The 22,682-nt window shown below is 43.6% G+C and overlaps 1 protein-coding gene across 1 annotated transcript in view; it reads right to left on the bottom strand.

The window, feature by feature from the left end:
* Positions 1–22,682, bottom strand: part of OTOGL (otogelin like) — a 137,337-nt gene that overhangs the window by 93,053 nt on the left and 21,602 nt on the right. The window contains exons 16-25 of the mRNA XM_053256233.1: positions 21,591–21,717; positions 20,276–20,453; positions 17,604–17,728; positions 16,988–17,197; positions 12,866–13,031; positions 11,408–11,482; positions 9,937–9,989; positions 7,548–7,710; positions 5,642–5,749; positions 4,300–4,438 (exon numbers count right to left, since the gene is read on the bottom strand). Of these exons, the coding sequence (XP_053112208.1) occupies positions 4,300–4,438; positions 5,642–5,749; positions 7,548–7,710; positions 9,937–9,989; positions 11,408–11,482; positions 12,866–13,031; positions 16,988–17,197; positions 17,604–17,728; positions 20,276–20,453; positions 21,591–21,717 (1,344 nt within the window). The remainder of the gene's footprint in view (positions 1–4,299; positions 4,439–5,641; positions 5,750–7,547; positions 7,711–9,936; positions 9,990–11,407; positions 11,483–12,865; positions 13,032–16,987; positions 17,198–17,603; positions 17,729–20,275; positions 20,454–21,590; positions 21,718–22,682) is intronic.

Genomic DNA, 22,682 nt, shown 5'->3' with positions numbered 1-22,682 from the left:
GGACTTTTTGACAATATAGGAAAATTATTGTGGCTGTGCCTTCCTATCTTTCTGCCTTTTTCACAAGAGCACTTGAATGGCACTCCTGCACCATATTCCCCAAATACTCTTTCAGCTTAAAACAGTCAATTCTGCTGTTCTTCAGGCCATCTTCCAGTATTAGATCAAGGGATATCCCTGGGGATATCCCTGGGTCAGCCCTTAGTCTGATCATGTGTTCTAAGCAGCATAACATAGGATTATATTCTCTTTGATCATGGAGAATCCCTTCTGAAGACTATATGGTAAGCCCTTTTATTTGCTTAATATAATCTTAATCAAGAAGTGTGGACAGATCATAATTAACTGCTACTGAGTCTATAGGTTACAGCAGCATATCTGATCAAATAGCCACTTCATTTTACAGTTATCCTTGCTCATCAAATCTTCCTTCTTAATACAAACAGGTGGATCTTATTAAACTTTAATAAAAATGCAAAGCCTCTTTTGTACACCAAGATGTAGTGGCCAGTTAAAAGAGGACAGATTAAACAAAGCGCATCAAATTCCAAATGGCTCATGGCCAAATCAAACAACAACTGCCAGGTAAGTGGGTTGGCACCACCTACAAAGCAAAGAAATAAAGACACAAAGAGAGATCCAGCTTACTGTTAAGGAAATCATCTTTTACTCTTAAGGGATTATCAAGCAATAATGCTCAGTAGCAATCAGTAGCAATGCCTCTCAAATATTGCATTATGCTGCCAAATCTTTCCCCAGTTCACACCAGAAATTAAATTATTGGTGTGGGTGGGGAGCTAGGTGGCCAGATTTGGCTTAAAAAAGCAAAATTCTGGTTTACGGCCCATTTGACTCACGAGTATACCCCTTCGGTTCTGGCAACCCTGGACTGGGGAGGGGCAGCAAATTACACAATGAATACATTCTCATAATCAAAGCAGTCTATATTTCCACATAGCCTTCTGTTTGTGTAATTTATTATGTTTTAGCTACCCTTCCTTAAAAGAGCTCAGGATGGCATACATGGTCCCTATTTTATTCTAACTGCAGTCCTGTGGGGTAGGTTAGACTGACTGACAGTTTATGGCCCAATGAACTTCATGGCTGAGCAGAAACGTTGGCCCGGTTCAGACACAATGGGAAACCATAGTTTCCTGCTACAAGAATGAGCCTTATCCTCCTCTTTCATGAGCATCAGAAGGAAATTTAAAGCTTCCATATTAGGTATGAACTAAATCGTAGTGTGTACAAAACAGGTAAAGGAAACCAGGATCAAAAGGTAAAGAAAACCAGGCAGGGGCATATCTATAGGGGGAGCAGGGGGTCACGTGCCCCGGGCGCCACTTGAAGGGGGGGCGCAATTTCTTAAAATTAAATAATTTTTTAAAAATGGCCACCAAAAACAAAATGGCCACTGGGCATGCTCAAATGGCCTCTGTGAGGCCCTAGGGCATGCCACGCCTTGCAGAGGCCATTTGAGCACGCACAGTGGCCATTTTGTTTTCAGCAGCCATTTTTAAAATATATATATATTTTAAAATGACCACCGCACATGCTCAAATGGTGCCTGTGAGTCCCTAGAGGCCAGTGGGAGGAGGGGGAAACTTTGCAGACCCCTCCCCCCCCACAGCCTTTAAGATGTCCCCCGAAGGGGCTACAGGTAATTTTTTTTTTTTAAAAAATTAATATAATATGTCACTGTACACATATTCAGATTGGCACTATGTACAGAGAATAAGGGCTTGTGAATACTGAGCTGAAGTTTATGAGCTAAGATTGTATCCATTTGCTCTTACTTTGCTTCTTGTGATAAGTGAGTTAAATGTGATGTCTTAATAATATGGCTATTAATGGTCAGTTTGTCTTTGAATCAATGTGAAATCCTTAGTATTAAGGCCCACTGGGAGTTTCTTGCTCTTTCTCTCATTTTTACTGTCTTTCTGAAAGACTAGAATATATTCCAAGCAGTGACACAGTTTACTCTGCATATCGTTTAATTATTTTCAGAGTATCTGGGAAAAGTCAAATTCTCCATTTATTTTTAAAACTTATGTAATCGTGATGCTACAATGCATAGCAGAGAATTAGACAGGCACTTCTTTTAGTTTTTCCAAGTACAACTCCGCATAATATTTGGGGATTTCATGAGCCCCAGCATACTGAAATTTGTCATTTTCCAGCATTTTAACCTGAGCTATCCAAACAAATTAATGATAGCCCCACAATTTGGATAGTTTTAAAAAATAAATCTGAAGTGGTAGATAGGAGCTTGACCACATGTATGATATTGGTAATTTTTGTAATTTTTTAAATTTTTAAAATAAAAGTTTTCTGAAACATGTGTGTCAGTCAGATGTATGTTGGGGGGGCGGGGGGGGCAATTTCAGTGCTTGCCCTGGGCGCCTTTTTCCCTAGTTACGCCACTGAAACCAGGATCAATACATGGTTTCTGTTCTTTATTTGTTACCTACCTCTGGTTTGAACAAACTGTAGTTCCCAAGTTCATATGTAACAGGAGGATGTGGTTTAGTGCAAACCACTCGTGTGAACTTTCAATCTCCTCTTGCATGTGAAAGAGCAAGAGAGGGGAGGAGGCTTGAGAATGAACCTCTCTGAGGTTCATTCTCATAGCAGCAAACCATTGTTTCTTGTTACATCTGAATGGACTTTGCTTCTGAGACACTACTCCACACTGGCTCTGAATGACTGAGAAGGTTCAGGAGGCCAATAGAGCAATCCCTATGTTCTGCAGAATGTTTGCTTCCCTTACTGGTCTTATATGCATAACCCTGCTATCTCTCTTTTGCCTGGGATCTGCCTTCCCAGATGAATAATGAACTCTCCCGGGAAAGTGTACTATGAAATAGTGTGAGAATCCCTAGTCTAGACTACAGTCAACAATCTTTCTCTAGAGCCAGGGAAATCCTTCAACAATCCTGTGCAATCCAAATACTAAGAACAAATTAGCTATTATGAAATAGCATATCATCCTTTTCTGAAAAAAAAAGCCAAAGTCTGAAAAGACTTCTCGGTAGGGCTAGCATTGCACCTGTCTAAAAAATAACAAGGCTAGTTTTAATATCGTGAATCTACACAGGCAGTGTTTTCATCACTCGTGTCATCTTGCTTGTTGGATGAAAGGGCTGCAGGCAACGTGCCACGTATCTTGCCTTTGTGAATGCCAACTCCTTTTCTGAACTTTAGAACTCCAAATGCCCCTGGCAGAGTAGGTGGTTTAATAAGGAAGACTGTGACATATGAAAAGGGGTACATGTAATGCATATATCTAGTAAAGGATGGGAAATAGCTCGAATGGCATTCATATTCCTATCTTAGAAATAGAGAGAGACATAAAGGGCACGTCTATGCTAGCAACTTAAATCAGTTAAATGGCTAGGGCGTCCATCCAAGGATCTCCAGGAACCATCAACTCTGGGAGGCTGATCAGAATCTCGGTTAGATAATTCTCAGCTGTGGGGAGAACCTAGTAATGTGGAAGTTGCCATTCCCAGGATTTCTTTAGAGATACCATTGTTTAAAAGTGTAGTGTAGCCACAGCTTACATTCTAGGCTTTTCTTCTGTTAAAGTGAAAATTGAGGCCAAAATGGAATATGGCACCTTGGGCCACACAATGCATTCCTCCTTTCTATGGGTGTTCATTCTTTATAAATTACAGCTTTGTGCCTGATTGTGCCATACAATTTAAACTGTAATTTAAATTTGTGCCATACAATTTAAACTGCTGCCCAGAAGGGGTACACAGAACATGATATACTTTATGGCTACAATGTTGGGGCAAACTGAAAGAACACATAGTGACTACATCGTCTACTGTATATTGGACACCTTCAGGAAACACTGTTCAACAGAAAACCAAATCAGCAATGCGCTGATTGAAAATGTCTCTTCTGGTCAACTGTCCATAATCAGAAAGAAGAACAGAAATCACTGGTAAGTTTTGCTTTGCAGTGCATGAATTTGTGCCAATGCAAGAATGACTTATATACACACAGACAAGCTAAGATCACAGTCTGATGCCCTTTTTACTTCCAAGTAGAGAGGCAAATCAACTTCCTTTTTTGCATACACATACTTAGGGGATAGCATCTCTCACTGTCCTTTCTTCTCCTTAATCAGTTCCAAACAGGGAGAAGATTTTGTTTGGCCTTGCAACAAATTCCTGATGACTCTCACAATGCCTCTGAAAAGTGTAGCTATCGTTCACCCTAATCCGTCATCACCACCAAAACAATAATGTACATGTACAAAAATGATAAGGGTGAAAACAGTCTTCTTACCTTTACCAAATAAACCTGGCAGTCACTGACATAATCATATTCTAGACCATCAAATGTATAATAATGCCGGTCCCCATAGACTGTACATACAGCAGGACAAGGATAATAAGTGCAATTAAATATTCCACGTCGACAAACACTGTGAGGGGGTAAAAAGAACCTATTCAGGCACTTCTGACTGAAAAGCTATTGTAATGGGAAACATAGATGTGAACTATCTTGTCATGAACCACAGCCTAATGAGAAAATTCATATCAGTACAGTTGTACAGTGGGCTGCTTCTGACAATCAAGATATAAAAGGAATTTGAAAGAGTGAATGTGACATTTTAATAATTTTGAAAGCAATCTAAATTGGCAATATTAATAAGTATATGAAGGGTTACCCAGTGTTCCTCACAGAATTTTTAATATTTGTGATGGGAACAGATTTATTTCTGTTCGAGCTTTTTCAGTTATGACACCCTGACTTTGGAAATCTGTTCCTTGGGAGATACTACCTGGCACTGATCCTGTAGCCTTCCAGCACTAGCTGAAAACCCTTTTTATCTGCCGAGGATGTTTAAAGCTTAACTGCTCTTTTACTCCAGGAATGCTTTAATGTTGGAATGGTCATGATATTTATTAATTTTACTATTAATGTAAACTACTCTTTGTAGTTTCTTTTGGGCTGAAAAGTGAGATAACAAATGACATAGACCAATACAAACACAATTATATAAGTGACTTAAATGGATTTGCAGAAATAGGAGAAAAAAAGCAAAAGTGTCAGTATCTAGTTTCACAAGATTTAAAGCACATGACACTATTGCTCAAGAGTGGCATTTATTGCAGCTTAGGAAAAACTTGCCATGAACCACAAGCCTAACCCTGTAATACCTGGGTCTGACACAGAGGACTCCCAGGATGAGGGAGGATTCAAGGGGCCTCCACCTCTGACACCAGGGCCCCCTGTACCTGCTGACTCCATTGGCACTCTGCTGCCCTTGTCCTCCAAGGATGAAGCAGAGGCTTAAAAAAAGCCACAACCCCGGTATTTTTCAGCCTTTGGAGGACATTTGGGGGCACAGCTCAACTAAAGGGGACCAGTGAAGTATGGTAGGCAGCTTCCCCCCACATTTCCCCCCAAAATTTGGCCAATTTTCAATGATTTTCCCGACCTCTGGGAAACCTCCACAATCCCATAGCCCCAATATTCACTGTTTCCATATCCGCGGTTGCAGTGGGAAACAGAACTCCCACGAATATTGAGGTTCCCCTGTATGTGATTACATGAAGTTATATCTAATACAAAAACCAATTCTATCATTAAAAACTGACACAGTAATGACCTAACGGCTTACCATGTATAACAAGGCGTAGCTATCACTTCTCCAGACATATATTCCCAATCTTTCCAGGTACATGGACAGCTGTCAGGAACATAGCATTTTCCTTTATGCTCTGCCATCCTTCAAAATAACAAAGAAATTAATTTCGGGGGGGGGGAATCCATCTGCATAAATTTGTACATATCGTTTCATATAAAGCAGCAACAGAGATGAGCTCAGCACCTGCTAGTGGCTGTTTGAAAAGTATAAGTTAAGTCTAGTCTACCAATATCACCAATTTTTCAGTGATGATCTTACATAATTGTTCTATAAAACGTAACAAAAAGAATGCAGAGACATTCATATACAGATGGCCCTCGTTTTTTGCAAAAGGTTCCATTCTCGCATATAGGTGCAAATACGGAAACCACGAATAACAAAACCTTGACTCAATAGGAATTGTGGAGTTCAGTTCCTTGAGCTAAAAAAGGTCAAAAAAAGCAGATAACGGGAATAAAGAATAGTGCCTTGCTCTCCAGGCCTCCAGCTCTCCAGAAAGGCCTCCCCAAACCCCAACATCTTTGAGCACTTTTTCAAAAATTCTTGGGAAATGTTTTTTTAAGAGCCACAAAATAGTTCTGTGCTGTAAAATGGTGGCCAGAAATTACATCAGAAGTCATTTCTAGCCACCCAGGAACTGTGGATAGGTAAGTTTTGCCTGTTTTTAAAACCGTGAATAAAGTAACTGGATCCCTATGACCCAACCACAGATGCGCGAAACCACGGGGACCAGGACTGCAAGAAACGAGAGCCACCTGTACTTCACTATTATTGTCACTATTATTTTAATATTTTGTATCCCACCATGGATTCAATGTGGCTAACAACATGTCTTAAAAGCTATAGACACAATTACAACTAAACACTGAGAATTCAACATAAAACATGCACAACAAAGACCCCAAAAGATTATAGAAGGCTGCAATAATTGAAATTTGTGAGCTGGAGAAATATTAACAGAAAGGGGACCAGTCAAATATGCCAGGGGAGTGAATTCCATAAAGTGGAGGCCACCACTCACAAACCCCTCTACCATGTGGCTGTCAAATGAAAATTAGAGAGAAATGGTACATGCAGGTAGGCTTCTCTACAAGTGCTTATGGGCCAGGCAGATTTATGTGGAACATAGGAAGCTGCCATATACTGAGTCAGACCATTGGTCTATCTAGCTCAGTATTGTCTACACAGACTGGCAGCGGCTTCTCCAAGGTTGCAGGCAGGAATCTCTCTCAGCCCTATCTTGGAGAAGCCAAGGAGGGAACTTGAAACCTTCTGCTCTTCCCAGAGCGGCTCCATCCTCTAAGGGGAATATCTCCCAGTGCTCACATGTGGTCTTCCATTTAAATGCAACCAGGGCAGACCCTGCTTAGCTAATGGGACAAGTCATGCTTGCTACCACAGGATCAGCTCTCCTCTCCTGTGGGGGAGAGGAGGAAGGCTCTCTTTCAGGTACCTTCATCTCAATTCCATCACTGTTTCAAGAAGGAGAATTGCTGACAGTTGCTGTCTGACATATGCATACTGCTCTTTGCTGCTAGCTTTCCCTGGCAACATGTAGGCAGCACATATTTGCAGCCCTTCCAACTCCTGGTGGAGTTGGGGAGACGAGGGTCATACTATTCTATAAGGTCACATTTATATTAAAGATAGAAGCCCACTTCTATGCCTCCATATGTGTCAACATGCTCAGTTCCTATTTTGTTAATATCAACAGAAACGACCCTTTAGGGTAAGACTAGATGAGGCGATGATATTCATTACTCCATTTCCGATTACTTTTAATTTCTTTTAAAAGCAGCTGTAGGGGAGTGGGGGGGGGGTGGAATAATTGGATTGGGACTGCAGTGCTAGGACAGCTTTAGGGATAGGAGACACTTACCCAAGGGGACAGATACAACCACTCACACATGGCGGAGATGGTGCACAGGTGAAGTTCATGGCAAGGTTTGCACAGGATAGCTCACAGTTTACTCCAGCAGGTGGCAAGCCAAGCACATGAGATCGGCAATCATAGTAGATCTTTTCTTCAGGGCATGCATGAACTTCAAATATAAAATGCAAGCTACATGAAATCAGCATGTGCTAAGCTCTGCTTTGAAATCAATAGGGTCTAGTTTTGCTGGCTCATGCCATAATCTTTCAACACTATAGAGCAATTACAACATCATCTTTCATTTATACTTAAAGTGGTTAAAAATCTTTCAACAGCTTTAGTGTATGTTATGTGGATTAATATGATTGGAAAGCATTTAGGATGGCCAGAATTTGCTATTTCTGTAGACACATACAGTTTTATCAGAAACTAACACTGATGTTAGATAATCTTTAAAACAGTATTAATTTCAGTATTAATCAAACATTTCCTTATGTATCACATTTTACATTTTTCATGTGATTATTGCAGGGATCAATTAATTTCTTATACACGTTAAAATTGCTGATGGATCTTTCTTTGATCACATCAGCCAATCTGAGAAATGAGAAACACTACAGTATTATTTGTAGTATTCAATGCTAAGTGTAATGTAAACTATATGCTGCAATGTATTTGAAGTTAGTAAAATACATTTTGAATTTACCAGACAACCTCTGGTAGTTAACTCCTGGAGGGCAACATTCCTGAAAAGTGTCACATCTGTACAGACAGTCTGAAAGTCAATAATCTATCATGCGCTTGCTTTCATTGAATATAATGGAGTCCCACTCTCATTAGTTTTCCACACTAACTGAATATGCATGATTAAGATCTGAATCTCAGAGTCAAAGGGCTTGGGGAAATCAAAGGGGGGGGCTAGAGTTTTTGGTGTTTTGTTGAGGACAAATTAATATTCAACTAATCCCATTCAATAATAGAGTTAGAAGACATATTGGAAGTCTTCTATAGTCAGAGGTGCTCTTACCCTTGGACTTTGGGGCTGAAGTCCAGGGCCTCCACAGCCCCTGGGAGTCCCCCAAATCTGTCCCGGGTGGTGTGGTCACCCAACCATGCATGATTATGCTTAATCTGTGGGCGGGGTGTGTGCGCCTCCATAGGCTTTTAGGTCCAGGCTCCAACATTACCTAGGTTCACCTCTGTCTATAGTACAACTCCTATCAGTGCATACCTTCTGCTCAAATGTCACCCACTTTGACCCTTCCTTTTCATGTCAAACTACAAATTTCATCAACATTACTTCATCTAAGGAGTTACACTAAAAGAATGATAATTTACTGGTGGTAAGCAGGAATTTGAAGCTGGGTCCAAATCCAACACTCCCCCTTAGAAATTGTAGTGCTTGCATCTACAAGAGGAAAGTTGACCAAACTTAGGGATGTGCACGGTCCGGAGAAGTCCAGACCGGCACCGAAGGGGGGCCTTGTTTTTAGGGCGGGGAGGGCTTGCTTAGCCCTCCCGCCTCCTTGCCCCCGCCAGCGCCCGTATTGTACAGTATAGGGGCGCTGGAAACCAGCCGCCCCCCCCCGCCGCGGCGGCGGCGGCAAAATAACCCCTAAAACCAGCCAGCCCTCCCTCCCTCCCAGCTAGCTGCCCGCCCACCCGCCCACCCACTCACCCAGTCGCTCACCCGGTCGCTGGATAAAAAGCGAGAGGAGCTCCGGCACAGAGCTCCTCTCGCTTGGAAGGCCTCCAGCAGAATGGTGGCTTGCGCGCGCGCACATGCGCGCGCCGCAAACCACGCCGTTCTCCAGAGGCCCGGTCTACCCGCCGGGAAAGGGCCGGGTAGACCGGGCCTCCGATCGCTGGGTAGACCGGGCCTCCGGCGATCGGAGGCCCGGTCTACCCGGCCCTTTCCCGGCGGGTAGACCGGGCCTCCGGAGAACGGCGTGGTTTGCGGCGCGCGCATGCGCACGCGTGCAAGCCACCATTCTGCTGGAAGCCTTCCAAGCGAGAGGAGCTCTGTGCCGGAGCTCCTCTCGCTTTTTATCCAGCGACCGGGTGAGCGACTGGGTGAGTGGGTGGGCGGGCGGGCGGGCAGCTAGCTGGGAGGGAGGGAGGGCTGGCTGGTTTTAGGGGTTATTTCGCCGCGGCGGCGGCGGGGGGGGCGGCTGGTTTCCAGAGCCCCTATACTGTACAATACGGGCGCTGGCGGGGGCAAGGAGGCGGGAGGGCTAAGCAAGCCCTCCCCGCCCTTAAAGACATACCCCCCACCCGGACCCGGACCAGGCAGGGCCGGACCGGTCCGGCAGTTCGGCCATTCTTTGGAATGGCTGCCGGACCGGTTCGGGCACACAACTAACCAAACTCTCCTCCTAAACTAACAAAGAATTACCTGCAGGAACTGCAGCAGCTTCAGTGCATCTCATTGTTCCATTCAGACATTGGCTAGTCAGTGTACATAAAAGAACACATTTTAAAAATAATCAAATATTTTTTTAAACGGCCCTCCCCAATGTCTAGGATAAAAACAAGACTAAAAGTGTTCATCATGTAAAGCCTTTAAGAAAAATAATAATGTATATGTTTGACCAGAGGCGTAACTATAGGGGGGGCAGGGGGGGCACGTGCCCCGGGCGCCATCTTTTCTGGTCACGTGGGGGGCGCCGCCATGACCAATTTTATTAATTTTTTTAAAATTTTTTGTTAATACAAATGTTTCCTGCTCAGTGCAGCAGCGCTGCAGCAGTCAAGGGAGCGCGTCGGTGCCCCCTTCCCCATGAGCGGTCCCTTCCGCGCTGCCTGCGCCCCCCCCATTGCTTTGCTGGCGCCTGGCGGCCAGTCAGTGGCCTGGCTTGGCAGCGGCGGCGGGCGCTTGTGAGGAAAAACCTAAGTATAATGTAGTATGTTGGGGGGGCGGGGGGGCACCATTTCAGTGCTTGCCCCGGGCGCCGTTTTCCCTAGTTACGCCTCTGTGTTTGACATGTTGCACAAAGCCATGCCAGCAGTTCTGACTGGCTGGGACTGCTGTGCACATGAAAGCCAGCCCCAGTGTTGCACAAGAGCACAGTTGCACAACTACTTAAAACAATGTGTGGGCACTTGTGCGGGGCTGCTTCCAATGGAAACACTGCTGGAGCTGGCTTTCATGTGCGCAAAATCCCTGGAAGGTTAGAAATGCCAGCGTTGCCTTGCGCAACATGTCAGCCACTCTAAATATATTGCAACTAAATTCCATAGCTGACATCCAGGGCAGCCATTGGGCCACACAGAGAGGCTGCTCTTAACTCAGCAGAGTGTTGACAAGCAGCAGAACATGTGCAGGGGCAGTGATTTTCATTGTTCTCCCCTGCCCCTATAAGTGTTCTTTGCCTTCCAAAAATATGTCCCCGAGGACTCTGCAACCGTTGAGGTCTAGTGAAAAAAAGGGGGAAAGGTAGCTCTAGATGGTGAACCCAAAGATTCTGAAAAACTGTCCTAAACCATGTCACAGGTCATACTGATGTCACATTTGACCAACTTGGAGAAACACAAACCGGGTGGAGCTTGGCATACCATTGATGAACCAACATTTCCACCAGAAACTTCAGTCAAATTCCAGTTCCTAACTATGTCAAAGCAGTTACACAAATACCTTCATACAATGAGAGCCTTCACACACAGAAGTGGTAATGTAAATTGACCCTTAATGTATTCAGTCAATGAAGTAATTGTTATTGTGTCTGTTATTCAATCATATGTCACATTCTATGAGGCAATTAATCTAACATAAAAAATTGTAGATCCAAAAGGTAATCCTGCAATTTCAATGCAGCATCCATATAAGAAAGATAAGATCAAATAAAACTCTTGATATTGGAACTTACCATGAGCCTGATGGTGTAGGCAGTATTTCCCCAGGCTGAAAACTCCTGCCTTTATAGTAACATCGGCAGCTAGCCCTGATAAAACAAAGCTTATTAATTCAAAGATAAAAAGCATTATAGAACATGATTCACAGATGATTTATTCATCATATCATAATTACTACAGTAAATATACCGTCTAAAATCACCATCATAGTTGAAGTTTTTGTGTACTGCAGTCCTAAGAAAAGCAGGTTTCCTTCTATTAATAGGAAGATTATCATCACGATGGGGCTACAAATGTACCCTTTGGTATTAGAATTAACTATTATTTGCTTTTGTGTTTAACAATCTGATAGTCATTATAATGACATTAAGTCAAATATTGGTACAACTAACGGAGGGGAATATGAGGAAGAGGAGGACCGACCTCCTAGTCCCAGCTAGTCCCAGCAGGAAGATTTTGGCATACCATTAAATTGTCAATTTTTAAATTATATTTTAATCACCATGGGGAAAGGGCCATCTAAGACAGGATGCTGACTGGTATGCATCTTGGCTCCAATACATTTTCTTTTGGGTAGTTTTGGGGAACAGATTTTATTCATGCTCAACCTCTAAGTACCACATTTGAGGAAGGATTTCTTTTTTCTAAGTCAGGTTTGCTATTGGTAATGATGGTAGAGGGGCTGCCTTCTGAAGTACCATGCATGTGATTCAGTGACTTGAGTAATGTGCAAGTGTTTTACAGGTATTTTACTAAGGTACATCTATTCTCTGATTAGGATACACTGGTCCATATTCTCCGCAACTTTACAAGGGTGGAGCTCGCATGGAGACAGGATACTAGCTGCATTGCAGGCTTGACGCACAGCTCAGCGTGGGTGGAGGGGAAGTGATTTTCACTGCTCTCCCCTTCCTGCAAAAGCCCTTTTCACTGTCAGAAATATGTCCCTGAGGATTGTACAGTCCTCAGGGACATATTTCTGGCAGCAAACCAGGCTTTCCAGGGAGGCAAGAGAAGTGAAAATTGCTTCTATATCCCCCTCCCTACGTGCTGGGCTGTGAGGCAAGACTACAGCATAGCTCTGCCCTCCTAAAGATGCAGAGCATGTGGTCCAATGTGATCCAGATGACACCAGCCAATCCAGGGATATAGCTATAACTAAGTGGATTGATTCAAAGAACCCAGGGGCCACAGTTCCTGAGGGCCCTCCAGCTCCACCCCTCCCTATTTTCTTCATGATCTCCCTCACTCTAAGGGGCAGCCAGAAAGAGGGGTGAACACACATAGCTAGGGGAGAGGGGCCCCTCCCCCTAGCTATACCCCTGAGCCAATCTACTGAGGCAGAAGGCAGGCAGGTAGTCCCACTAAATATCAGGGGATAAATTCCAGCTTAACACCTGTTAGGAAAAACAAGGGAAACATTCTGAACCCTAGCTTAGAATGTGTAAAAAAAAAAATTTAATACAGCTTACATTGGCACACAAAAACTGATAGATTCTTCAAAGTATTTTCCATCAGGGCAATTACATCCTTCAGCACAATCGTTATCACAAATATCCAAAAGAGAAAGGGAAGCACAGGAGTGCTCACAGAAAGAAGAACATGGATGGTACAGCATTCCACCTCTGCACACTAATGCTAAGGAGAAACAATGTATTGTTCATATGTCAGAAATAAAATACAGGCCCAGGCATCATGATTCACTATTACCCTTTATCAAAAAACAGTATGAAATCTTTCTGAGTGTTTCAACTAAAATTCATACTAATTCTTATAGACAACATGGTACCTTAGTATTTGCAATTTAAATCTCTCCCCCGCCAACCCCAGAATGCCCTTTTGCATTAAAATCCTTTCAAAACCTTTCTCAGGATACGTCTAGTAAACGAGGGGAAACTATAAACAACAGCAGAAGAATCCAGTGTGCAGGATTCCCAGTAATTGAGAGGCAATGTAAAGCCCAGCATGGGCAGACAGCAAGGAACCATTGAGCCCCTTTTGGACTGCATCTTCCCCGCTGAAGCTACTTTTTTTGAAAGCTTCACTCTCTCAAGGGAGCTCACAGGCTGGAAGCAAAGCCTACTCAGAAGAAAATGGCTTAAAAATCCTTGGGTAAAAAGGCATAGGTAGAGATGGGGGACATTTCTTGTGCCCTCTACTGCACTTTAAATCACACATAGCCCAGCTGCTCCATAGGGAATCAACAGAATCCAAGTTGGTCCTGCTGTTCTCTCCTCTAGTTAAACCTGAGCAGGTGAGGAACTAAATCTTTCCTATATACATAACTGTAGCAGAGAAAGAAAAGGATGATGTCATGATGAAGAGGAGAATGAAAAGAAACAAAATTCAAGTTAAGACAGAAGGACAAGAGATCTCTCTGTTCAACTGTCAACTTCTCTGTGTAATCAGGTAACCAGAACAAAGACAAGAAAAAGAGCATTGGAGGCTCGCTCCCTCTCACCTTAGGAACAACCAAGTCAGTAACAAGTGAAAAGGCCCAAAGGGAGCCAAGAATCCCTTTCACCTGGAAGCTTTACAGACAGGGCTTTTCATTCGAATCCACTCCAGATTGGAGTGTGACAGTCCACATATTAGTTTTGTTCACCCCGACATCCCTGTGGGCTATCAGGGACATAGGGACATAGGAAGCTGCCATATACTGAGTCAGACCATTGGTCTATCAAGCTCAGTGTTGTCTTCACAGACTGGCAGCAGCCTCTCCAAGGTTGCAGGCAAGAACCTCTCAGCCCTATCTTGGATAAGCTGGGGCAGGAACTTGAAAACTTGATGAGTACACACTCGACTCTGCTTTTCCCTGAATTACTGTTAACAGGGGCGTAGCTATAATTGAACGAAAGTGTTCAAAGAACACGGGCCCCCAGCTCCTGAGGGCCTTCCAGCTCCATCCCTCCCTATTTTCTTCATTGTCTCCCTCACTCTGGGGGGCCGCCCGAGAGAGGGATGAACACAGGCCCCCTCCCCTCTAGCTATGCCCCTGACTGTTAAGAATTACTGCACATTCTTGCTTGGCCCAAATTATGTCCAGGGTAAAAAAATCCTCCATTTGAAGCAGCTTTTTTTTTTTAAGCCGAGCTTTCTGGTATTCCCTGCTGCCTCTCCTGAAACGTGTGGAGTGGCTATTGGCAGTAATTCGGCTTTTTTCAAAACACAATGAAGGGGAGTTTGACAGCTGTGTTGTCTGCGCCGAGTGCAATTGCGAGCGCTGGGGGGAGGGGCACAGAGTTCAGTTCAGGTGCCAGCTATCATTACTTCCCATCTCCCAAGCACTGAGCAAAACGCCGTCTGAATCCAACTGAAAGTCAAGCAAGGGAACTGGAAGGGGGGGGAATGGACCCCTCCCTCCTCAGAGGATCCGCCGATGCCGGGCCACTGCAGAGCAAGAGGAGGAAGGGAGGATCATGCAAGATGCTGGCTCTGCATCACTAGGCAGTGTGTGATCACTGGCGGTGTGGGGGGAGGTGGGTTGAGTTGAAGACACCAGGGAAAACTATCAAGATAAGGGACCACACAGGGCAAGAAGCCACAATCAATAACAAAAAAAACCCTGTGTCAGACAAAAAAGTATGTGTCTGAAGAATACTACCAGAATCTGTGCATCTATAGGGTACAAAGTTGTGCACATGTTCTGAGTACATGTGCACAACTTTGTACCCTATAGATGCACAGATTCTGGTAGTATTCTTCAGACACATACTTTTTTGTCTGACACAGGGGTTTTTTGTTATTGATTGTGACACCAGGGAAAACACCAGTTTTCTGCAAAAGATTTAGTAAGGGAGCAGCTGCTTCATCCTACTAAAGTCTCTGAGCTCTAAATAATAGATCTTTGTCCAGCCGGGATGCACACCTATGCCGGCTTCTCAGCTCACAAGCAGAAAGTTCCTTCATGAAGCCGCCACCTCCTCCTCCTCTTGCAGTAGCATAGGCAGAGAGAGGCAGAAAGAGATAAAGCTGCACAAAAGCTTCAGTGAATGTCAGCAGCCCCTTCTCTCCATGACAAGCCACCTGGGATGACTGCTTCTTAAGCCTCCGATGCCCACTCTTCCGACAAGAAGGTGCTGTGGTTCATTCCCACAGGGAGGGGGGCAGCTCGGCAGCAGCAGCAGCAATGAACAGGTGCCTAGCTAAGTGTCACATGGCCTCCCATTCCCCACTCTCGAGGGACACATTCCTGTCCAGAGACATCTGTCGCCAATTTCGCTCTGCACATGCTCTCTCTTGCTCTCTCTGTCAAACTGTCAACAACAACAACAAAAAGGTCTCTCACCTGTGACTGGTTGGAGAAAAAACCCGGAGCAAGCTGTAGGAACGCACACAGGGATAAGATCGCAGGGATTGTGGAGATGAGCCAACCCCATGTGGACTGTCACATTTAATCCCCGAATTAAACATCTTGTGAATCTGCTGCAAAGCAGATTCGCTCTTCAGAAACCGGGGGGCATGAAGGCATGTGTGAATAACTCCCTGGGGAACATTTTTTCCTTTTCTTACATCAGAGAGGGTGGACTAATTTAATTGATAATTGATACACTGGTACTTTTAAGTGATGAAAAGGAGCATCCAGTGGCTTTAAAGGTTTCCAGATTAAGACCATTTTAAATAAACAGAGTGCTGAACACAAGACCCTAGAAACTTGCAATCTACATTCCATGATGCAATTAATACATGTGCATGCAATTCATAAAGGAGATTGCATGTATTCTGTAGATAGGAATACAAAAATGAATGTATTTCAAAATAACGTCAAAAGTCATTTAAGAATTGTAGTTAGTGGTTGACATGATGCACAATGAATGCAACGCCAGCATTGCCCATCAGTCAGTGTTTCTGCGCATGCAGCAGGAAGCCCCAATCGTGCATAACTGCCTGCTTGCTCAACACCGCTGAGACTAACTGGCACATACATAGCAGCACCAGCCGATGGGAAATGCGCGGCGGGGGGCGGGGATGTTACATATAATGTTGGCCAGTATCATTATCCTCTAGAAAGTGTGTGCCGGAGCTTGGTCACTCTTGCTCCAAAACCCATACTTACCCTCACCTCCCAGAATACTGAAGGGTTTCTAAAATCCAGAACTGGTGGGCCCTCCATCTCCATACACCTTAGATATTTAATTAGCAATCATGCTGACCATGCAAATGGCTGCCATGCATGTGTGGAGGCCGTGTGCGTGCCGCCACAGCACCAGGGATGCTGGGGGAAGCGCTGAAGCAGCAGGATGTTTCGTGGAGCAGTGGAGGAGCAGGTAAGGACCTGCTCTCCTCCGTTTTAAAGGTGCCAAATCTGTGCTGTGAATCTGTGCATGAATCTTGATTCATGCACATCCCTAAGAGAGACACAGCCACCCTGGGGCAGCAGACAACTGTGGCCCATGTGCCTCCACCACCTGCGGCAAGGTAGAGGGAGTGAGGCAGGTCCTTGGCATGCTACAAGGATTCAGCAGGGAAGAGGACAAAGCCTGGCTAAGGGTAGGGGTGGGCACTTTCCCTCAAGGAGATTGAGCCTGTCCGCAAGTACTGAAAAGTGTTGCTTTTACATCATGTGTCTATGTTGCAAGTTTTCAGTAACTTACTGCAATATGAGACATGAGATCTGAAATCAATAGTAATCCCATGCTTGCTGCATACATAGGCGTAGTGTGCAAGTGCATTGCACAAACAGCTGCTCCCACATTTGCAGGCATCAAAGCGGCAAAGCTGATAGTATAATCCTGGACTGATGTAGACATGACATGGAGCAAAGAGTTCTTGATTGATGAGATCACACTGGGATGCATATCCAACTAAGGAAAAGCAACATTTGGCTTATAGCAGTGCTTATGCAAACAAAGCACTCCATCAAAAGTAAATCACAAAGACCTCGAATAAACACTCCACTCCAAAAAATACAACAAAGTGCTTGCAAATGTATGGTTCAGCCTTCATCCCATAACCGCAACTGGCACAATCCAAATAAAGTTAAGTGTTTTTAATGGCCATTGAAATCAGTGGGATTTAAGCAAAAAGGAATACTCTTATCTATGCTAAAAAGATTCTAGCTCAATTTTATTATTCAGAACTTATAACAGATCAAATTAACACCCCCAAATCATCAGCAGATAACTATAAAGCTCAGATGCCAGAACAAAACTATGATCTAGTAGTGTGATTCTGATTAATCCATATTAAAATCCCAAAAGAAAAGTGTACCATTTTGTTGGTTAATGTTACAAGGATCAACCACAGGGACGTTGACGGGCACATGACAAGCTGAGGAAACCTTCCATGCATTGGCATGAAGCTGTGGAGTCCCTTCAATCATTCCTGCTGGAGAACTGAGGGGGAAAGAAAAGATCATGATGAAGTAGAAGAAAATGAAAATGCCCAACACCCACAGTACTCTGTTCATTGGCTCGTAGATGGGAGATTGCTGTGCTACTGGCTCAGTGTGCTGAACTGGAACTGTGGGAAACTACGTTCACAAAAGGGAGTTACCATGCTGGTGTCAGGACCTTAAATGCTCTGATCTTGGACAAAGGAGTTCTTCTCCAAAGAGGAGGAGTAGAAGCGAGATCCTGTGGTGACCCCCATTACAGATGGGGACCCCAGGGACTCATGCCCCTGACTGACAACCAGGCCACCTTCCAGATGAAGTCCTGCCTGAGAGGGGTCCATAGTGGATGTTCCTTGTTCCAGGTGCCATGGAACACCTGGAACAAGGAACACCTAAACACCTATTACCCTGGGACCTCAACCGCAGCAGCAATGGCAACAGGCCTGTGCTGAAACTAAGGTCCATCAACGCAGTGCCTGTTCAGCATTCTGAGACCTCGCATCCATCTGGCCTACTAGGAAGGAGGAGACAAACCCATATGTGCTCCATACAGGACCCTGAGAAGATCCAGAAAGAGGCAGCACCATTTGGTCCACTATAAAGCCATTAATTCCTATAGGCTCAGTGCTGCTGTAAGGAAACTCCTCTCCTAACTTGCAGACCCCAACCCTGACTCTTAGGATCTGATAGACAGCTCCCGGAAGAGTCCAGGCTTCCTGGTAAGTCCTTATTCCAGCCACTTGAGGCTTCTTGGTCACAGTTAGCAGAAACAAACAGTGGTGCAGGGCTTTGTGTGGCATTTTGGCGCTGCTGAAAGGTGACATATTGAAGCTATTCACACGAGCGTGCAAAACCAAGCTAAGGGAGCCCAGCCAGGTTTTGCACACTCATGTGAACCACCAGGATCGTGCCTGATTCCAGTGCCTACACGGCAGCAAAACTGCCTATGAAGCCTCCTGCTAAAATGAGTTTAAAAGAATGAGTGCTCCCTTAACTTCATTTTTCCCCCAATCGTGTATCAGCCACAGTTGCAACTCAGGGGGTAGGTGGGTTCCCAGTAATGCACCATGCATTATTGGGGCTCCGGGGGGGGCGGGGAGATGCACAGCGGCACATCCTGGCATCCTGACTCCGGGAGCTGCTGGGCAAGTCGCTGCTTGTCTGGGCGGGTGAGCCGCCTGCCCAGGGACTAAGTGCCAGTCATCTGTGGGGAAGGTAAGTTGAACCCTCCTTCCCCACAGCCTGCTGTTGCGTATGCTGACTCCCCATTTTCCTAAATGTATTATGTAAACTAGTGGACATCAATCAACATAGTAATCAGTATTAAAATCCTGACAAAAACCCTGCATGGCCATTAGTCTTGCTCTAAGGGGAAAGCAGTACTCCAAATCAGGGCCTATCTACATGGCACCTGGCTGTGTGATAGTTGCAAAATAAACTCTGGGAAAGATTGTACCCTCAGGGACATGCATCCTCCTCATGCAGGGGTTCCCAACCTTTGGTATTCCAGGTATTGCTGAACTACAGCTCCCCTCATCCCCAGCTATAATTTATTGTGGCTGAGAATGATGGGAGTTGTAGTTCAGCAACACCTGGGGTACCAGGGGTTGAGAATCTCTGTTCTAAGGCAAATGCAACACTGTTTAGGAGACAAAATAAAACTTTCCACAGCTTCCAATGCATTTTAAATCATAGGCACAAAGTGTTGATAGGCTGGTACCGTGAATGAGCAGTGTGTGAACAATTTCTATTCATATGAATAAAATATCCCTTTTCGACTGTGAGACTCTTTTTTTAACTGTAAAGTGTAACTTGAACATTGGCTTCTTATAGTCTGTTCGATGTTTGTTTTGCCCTTTAAATTCCTGGCATAAGCTTGAGTCCCACTTATATAAGGCCACACCTCTTCCCTTTGTTCTGTTGTGATTTCCAAAGTTACCTGAGAACATCTTTCCAATTATAGCTTCTGTGTCAAGGCCTATGACAAGGACACACAGAATCACAGAGATAACCACCAGTCAAGATGGCTTTAAAAGGGGATTAGACAGATTCTATGAGGATAGGGCTACCAATGGCTACTAACCTACTTAGATGTATATTTCCATCAGGATCAGAGGGGGTATGCACCCCTAAACACAAGGTGCTAGGGAACCCCAATGGGAAGGTGCGGTTGCGTTCTTCTCCCTGCATGTGGGCTTCACTGATGTACATGACTGACCATTGTGTGAAGCAGGATGTTGAACTAGATAGGCCTATGGCCTGATCCAGCAGGGCTTTTCTTATGTTCTTAACCTTGCTTGGTAGGTGCAATCTATTTACGGAATTTGAGAGGCTAGTCAAGTTGAAGCCTAAGTATTTTTCAGGAGAGCTAAACTATCTTATGGATTGCTGAATGAGTGGGCCTAGCTTAAGCCAATAATGTACAGTCCTATATTTTAATGCACATTTTACCTTGTGTACAGTTTTAATACAAATCATTACTGAATATATGGCAGAGTAGAAGTCTAAATAGATTAATTAATGAAGTAACTGTAGAAATCAAACTTACAGAAAATCATCTCTCAGATTTCCATTATACGTTCCACACAGACCCAAAGTTCTTCTCTTCCAACCAGTACTGAGATGAATATATACTCTCTCCCCATCTTTAGCAAACTGAATTCTTAAACCAATTTTTGTTTTCAGCTGCACAAACAATGACGACAGGTTCTGTACTTCTACATACCCTACACATAACAGCAGGGGAAATCCCCAAACAAAATTAAAATATTGTCCAGAGATTTAAGACTGCAGTAAAAGAAACATTCTTTACATGTGAAGATAATTGAAAATCCATGTTCATATTTTCACCCACTCTCCTTGAAAAGTTAGTGAGATATTCACAGACCATAGTGTGATATTCAGACCATCAGGATCCACACTTACATCCACATATTATTTTACCACTCAACATATATAGTATATATTGTTAAAATATTTTTTATTTTTAAAAGGGCACAATTTTATATATACAGAACTTTGCAGCCCTTATCCCATTTACTCTCAAAACAGAGAATGAATATCACTTTCTGAAAACCCTGTTGGAGCCTCCAAAAAAGGAAAAATGGGGAAAGGCTGGTAAACAGTTGTCCAAGAGGATTATTTATCCAGCCTTAAGTGACAGGCAGTTTAAACAGCATATTCACTTGCAGCTAATTTATATGTACCATATAGCCCAGTGAAAAATGTTTTAAATACTTCAGCAAACGCGTCTCCTGACGAGGTGCCCAAAGCATAATATATCAATTAACTGTGACAAGAGAGGTCTATAAGATGTGCTTCGTCTCATGCATTTTTTGTTTAACATCGAATTTCAGCGATGTAGTGCAACTACCTTCACATGATGAGTAAAAACTGTATGCCAATCATTCAACGCTGAATGCATGATATACCAACTAACTGTAACAAGAGAGGCCTATAAAACTTACTTCCATTCATATGTTTTTGCTTTCACACATAGAATCCCACAGATGTTGGCCAACTACCTAATTCATGATGAATGAAATCTGTATGCTAATAATTCAGGGCCTTCATTTATTTAATCTGGCCCATTACGCAGCAATTCTAAAACCAAAGAAGAGTTTTGTGAAGTTAGAAATCTTGATTCATCCATGAACTATTAGATCTTTGGGAAAGTATTACTTGTTCTTTGCCCTTACATAGGCACACAATCATGTGCTCACATGCACATTCAAATGTAAACGAGCATATGTTTCTTAGAAATAATTTGGTTAGAATTTTCTAATTATATGTATTAAAAAACCACTTGGAAACATGAAAGAAAAACATAAACCTCAGTTAAAGATATGGTATGAATGTCTTACCATTTAGGTTAAAACCCTGATTAGAAGAACCAAATTGAACGTCACCACCCCGGTTCAGAGTAACTTGCTTATTTATGTTATCTTCAAGAACTAATGTTACAGATTGAATGCAGGCATGATCAAGGTTCTGAATAAGAAAATTGTTTCCCAAGGGAAGGAAAGATATAAACAAATGTTTATTAAACTGCATTACATTTTATTTTGATCAACATTTATTTATGTATTTATTTATTTATAGTTTTTTATTCTACCCTTCATTTAAAAAGCTTAGGGTTGCAGAAAATGTTTCCCTTCCTTACAAGAGATGAGCCAGCGTGGTGTAGTGGTTAGAGTGCTGGACTAGGACCGGGGAGACCCGCGTTCAAATCCCCAGTCAGCCATGATACTAGCTGGGTGACTCTAGACCAGTCACTTCTCTCTCAGCCTAACCTACTTCACAGGGTTGTTGTGAAAGAGAAACTTAAGTATGTAGTACACCACTCTGGGCTCCTTGGAGGAAGAGCGGGATATAAATGTAATAAATGATGATGATGATGATGATGATGATGATGATGTTAGGTTGAGAAAGAGTCACTAGTCCAAGGTGACCCAACGGGCTTCACAGCTGAATGGGGATTTGAACCTGTGTCTCCCTGTCCACAGTCTAATATTCTAACCATACCACCATCCTGCTCAGAGAAGAAGTCTACTGACTGCCATGGGGCCAAAGTAAACATAAAGTTAAATACATATTTTTCACCCTTGTTATTGTTAAACATCAGCTAATGGGAATTTCTCTCTTAAGGGAAAGAGCAGATTCATGAGTGGCCCAATCCAGATCCAGAAGCAGCAAAGAAAAAGAGTTAAAGCTTTCCTCTACCCTTGACATGGTCCCAGTCTGGACTGAGGGCCTTCGTGTCTGATTTATAACAAAACACAGATACAGACACCAAACTATATGTTTAATGTAACATGTAATTTAGCCAGGCGTGTAGCTATAATTGAACAAATTATATGAACAAATATCCATGGGCCCCTGAAGGAGAGGGAAGCCTGCCAGTTGAGCGACAGCTTGCACTTCACTCTCCCCTTCCCGCTGCTCTGAAGAAGGCA

This window comes from Hemicordylus capensis, chromosome 5, assembly GCF_027244095.1.
Source record: "Hemicordylus capensis ecotype Gifberg chromosome 5, rHemCap1.1.pri, whole genome shotgun sequence".
NCBI classification, from domain to species: domain Eukaryota; kingdom Metazoa; phylum Chordata; class Lepidosauria; order Squamata; family Cordylidae; genus Hemicordylus; species Hemicordylus capensis.
The sequence above is the reverse complement of the archived record's forward strand: the minus strand, read 5'-3'. Positions and strand labels throughout refer to the sequence as shown.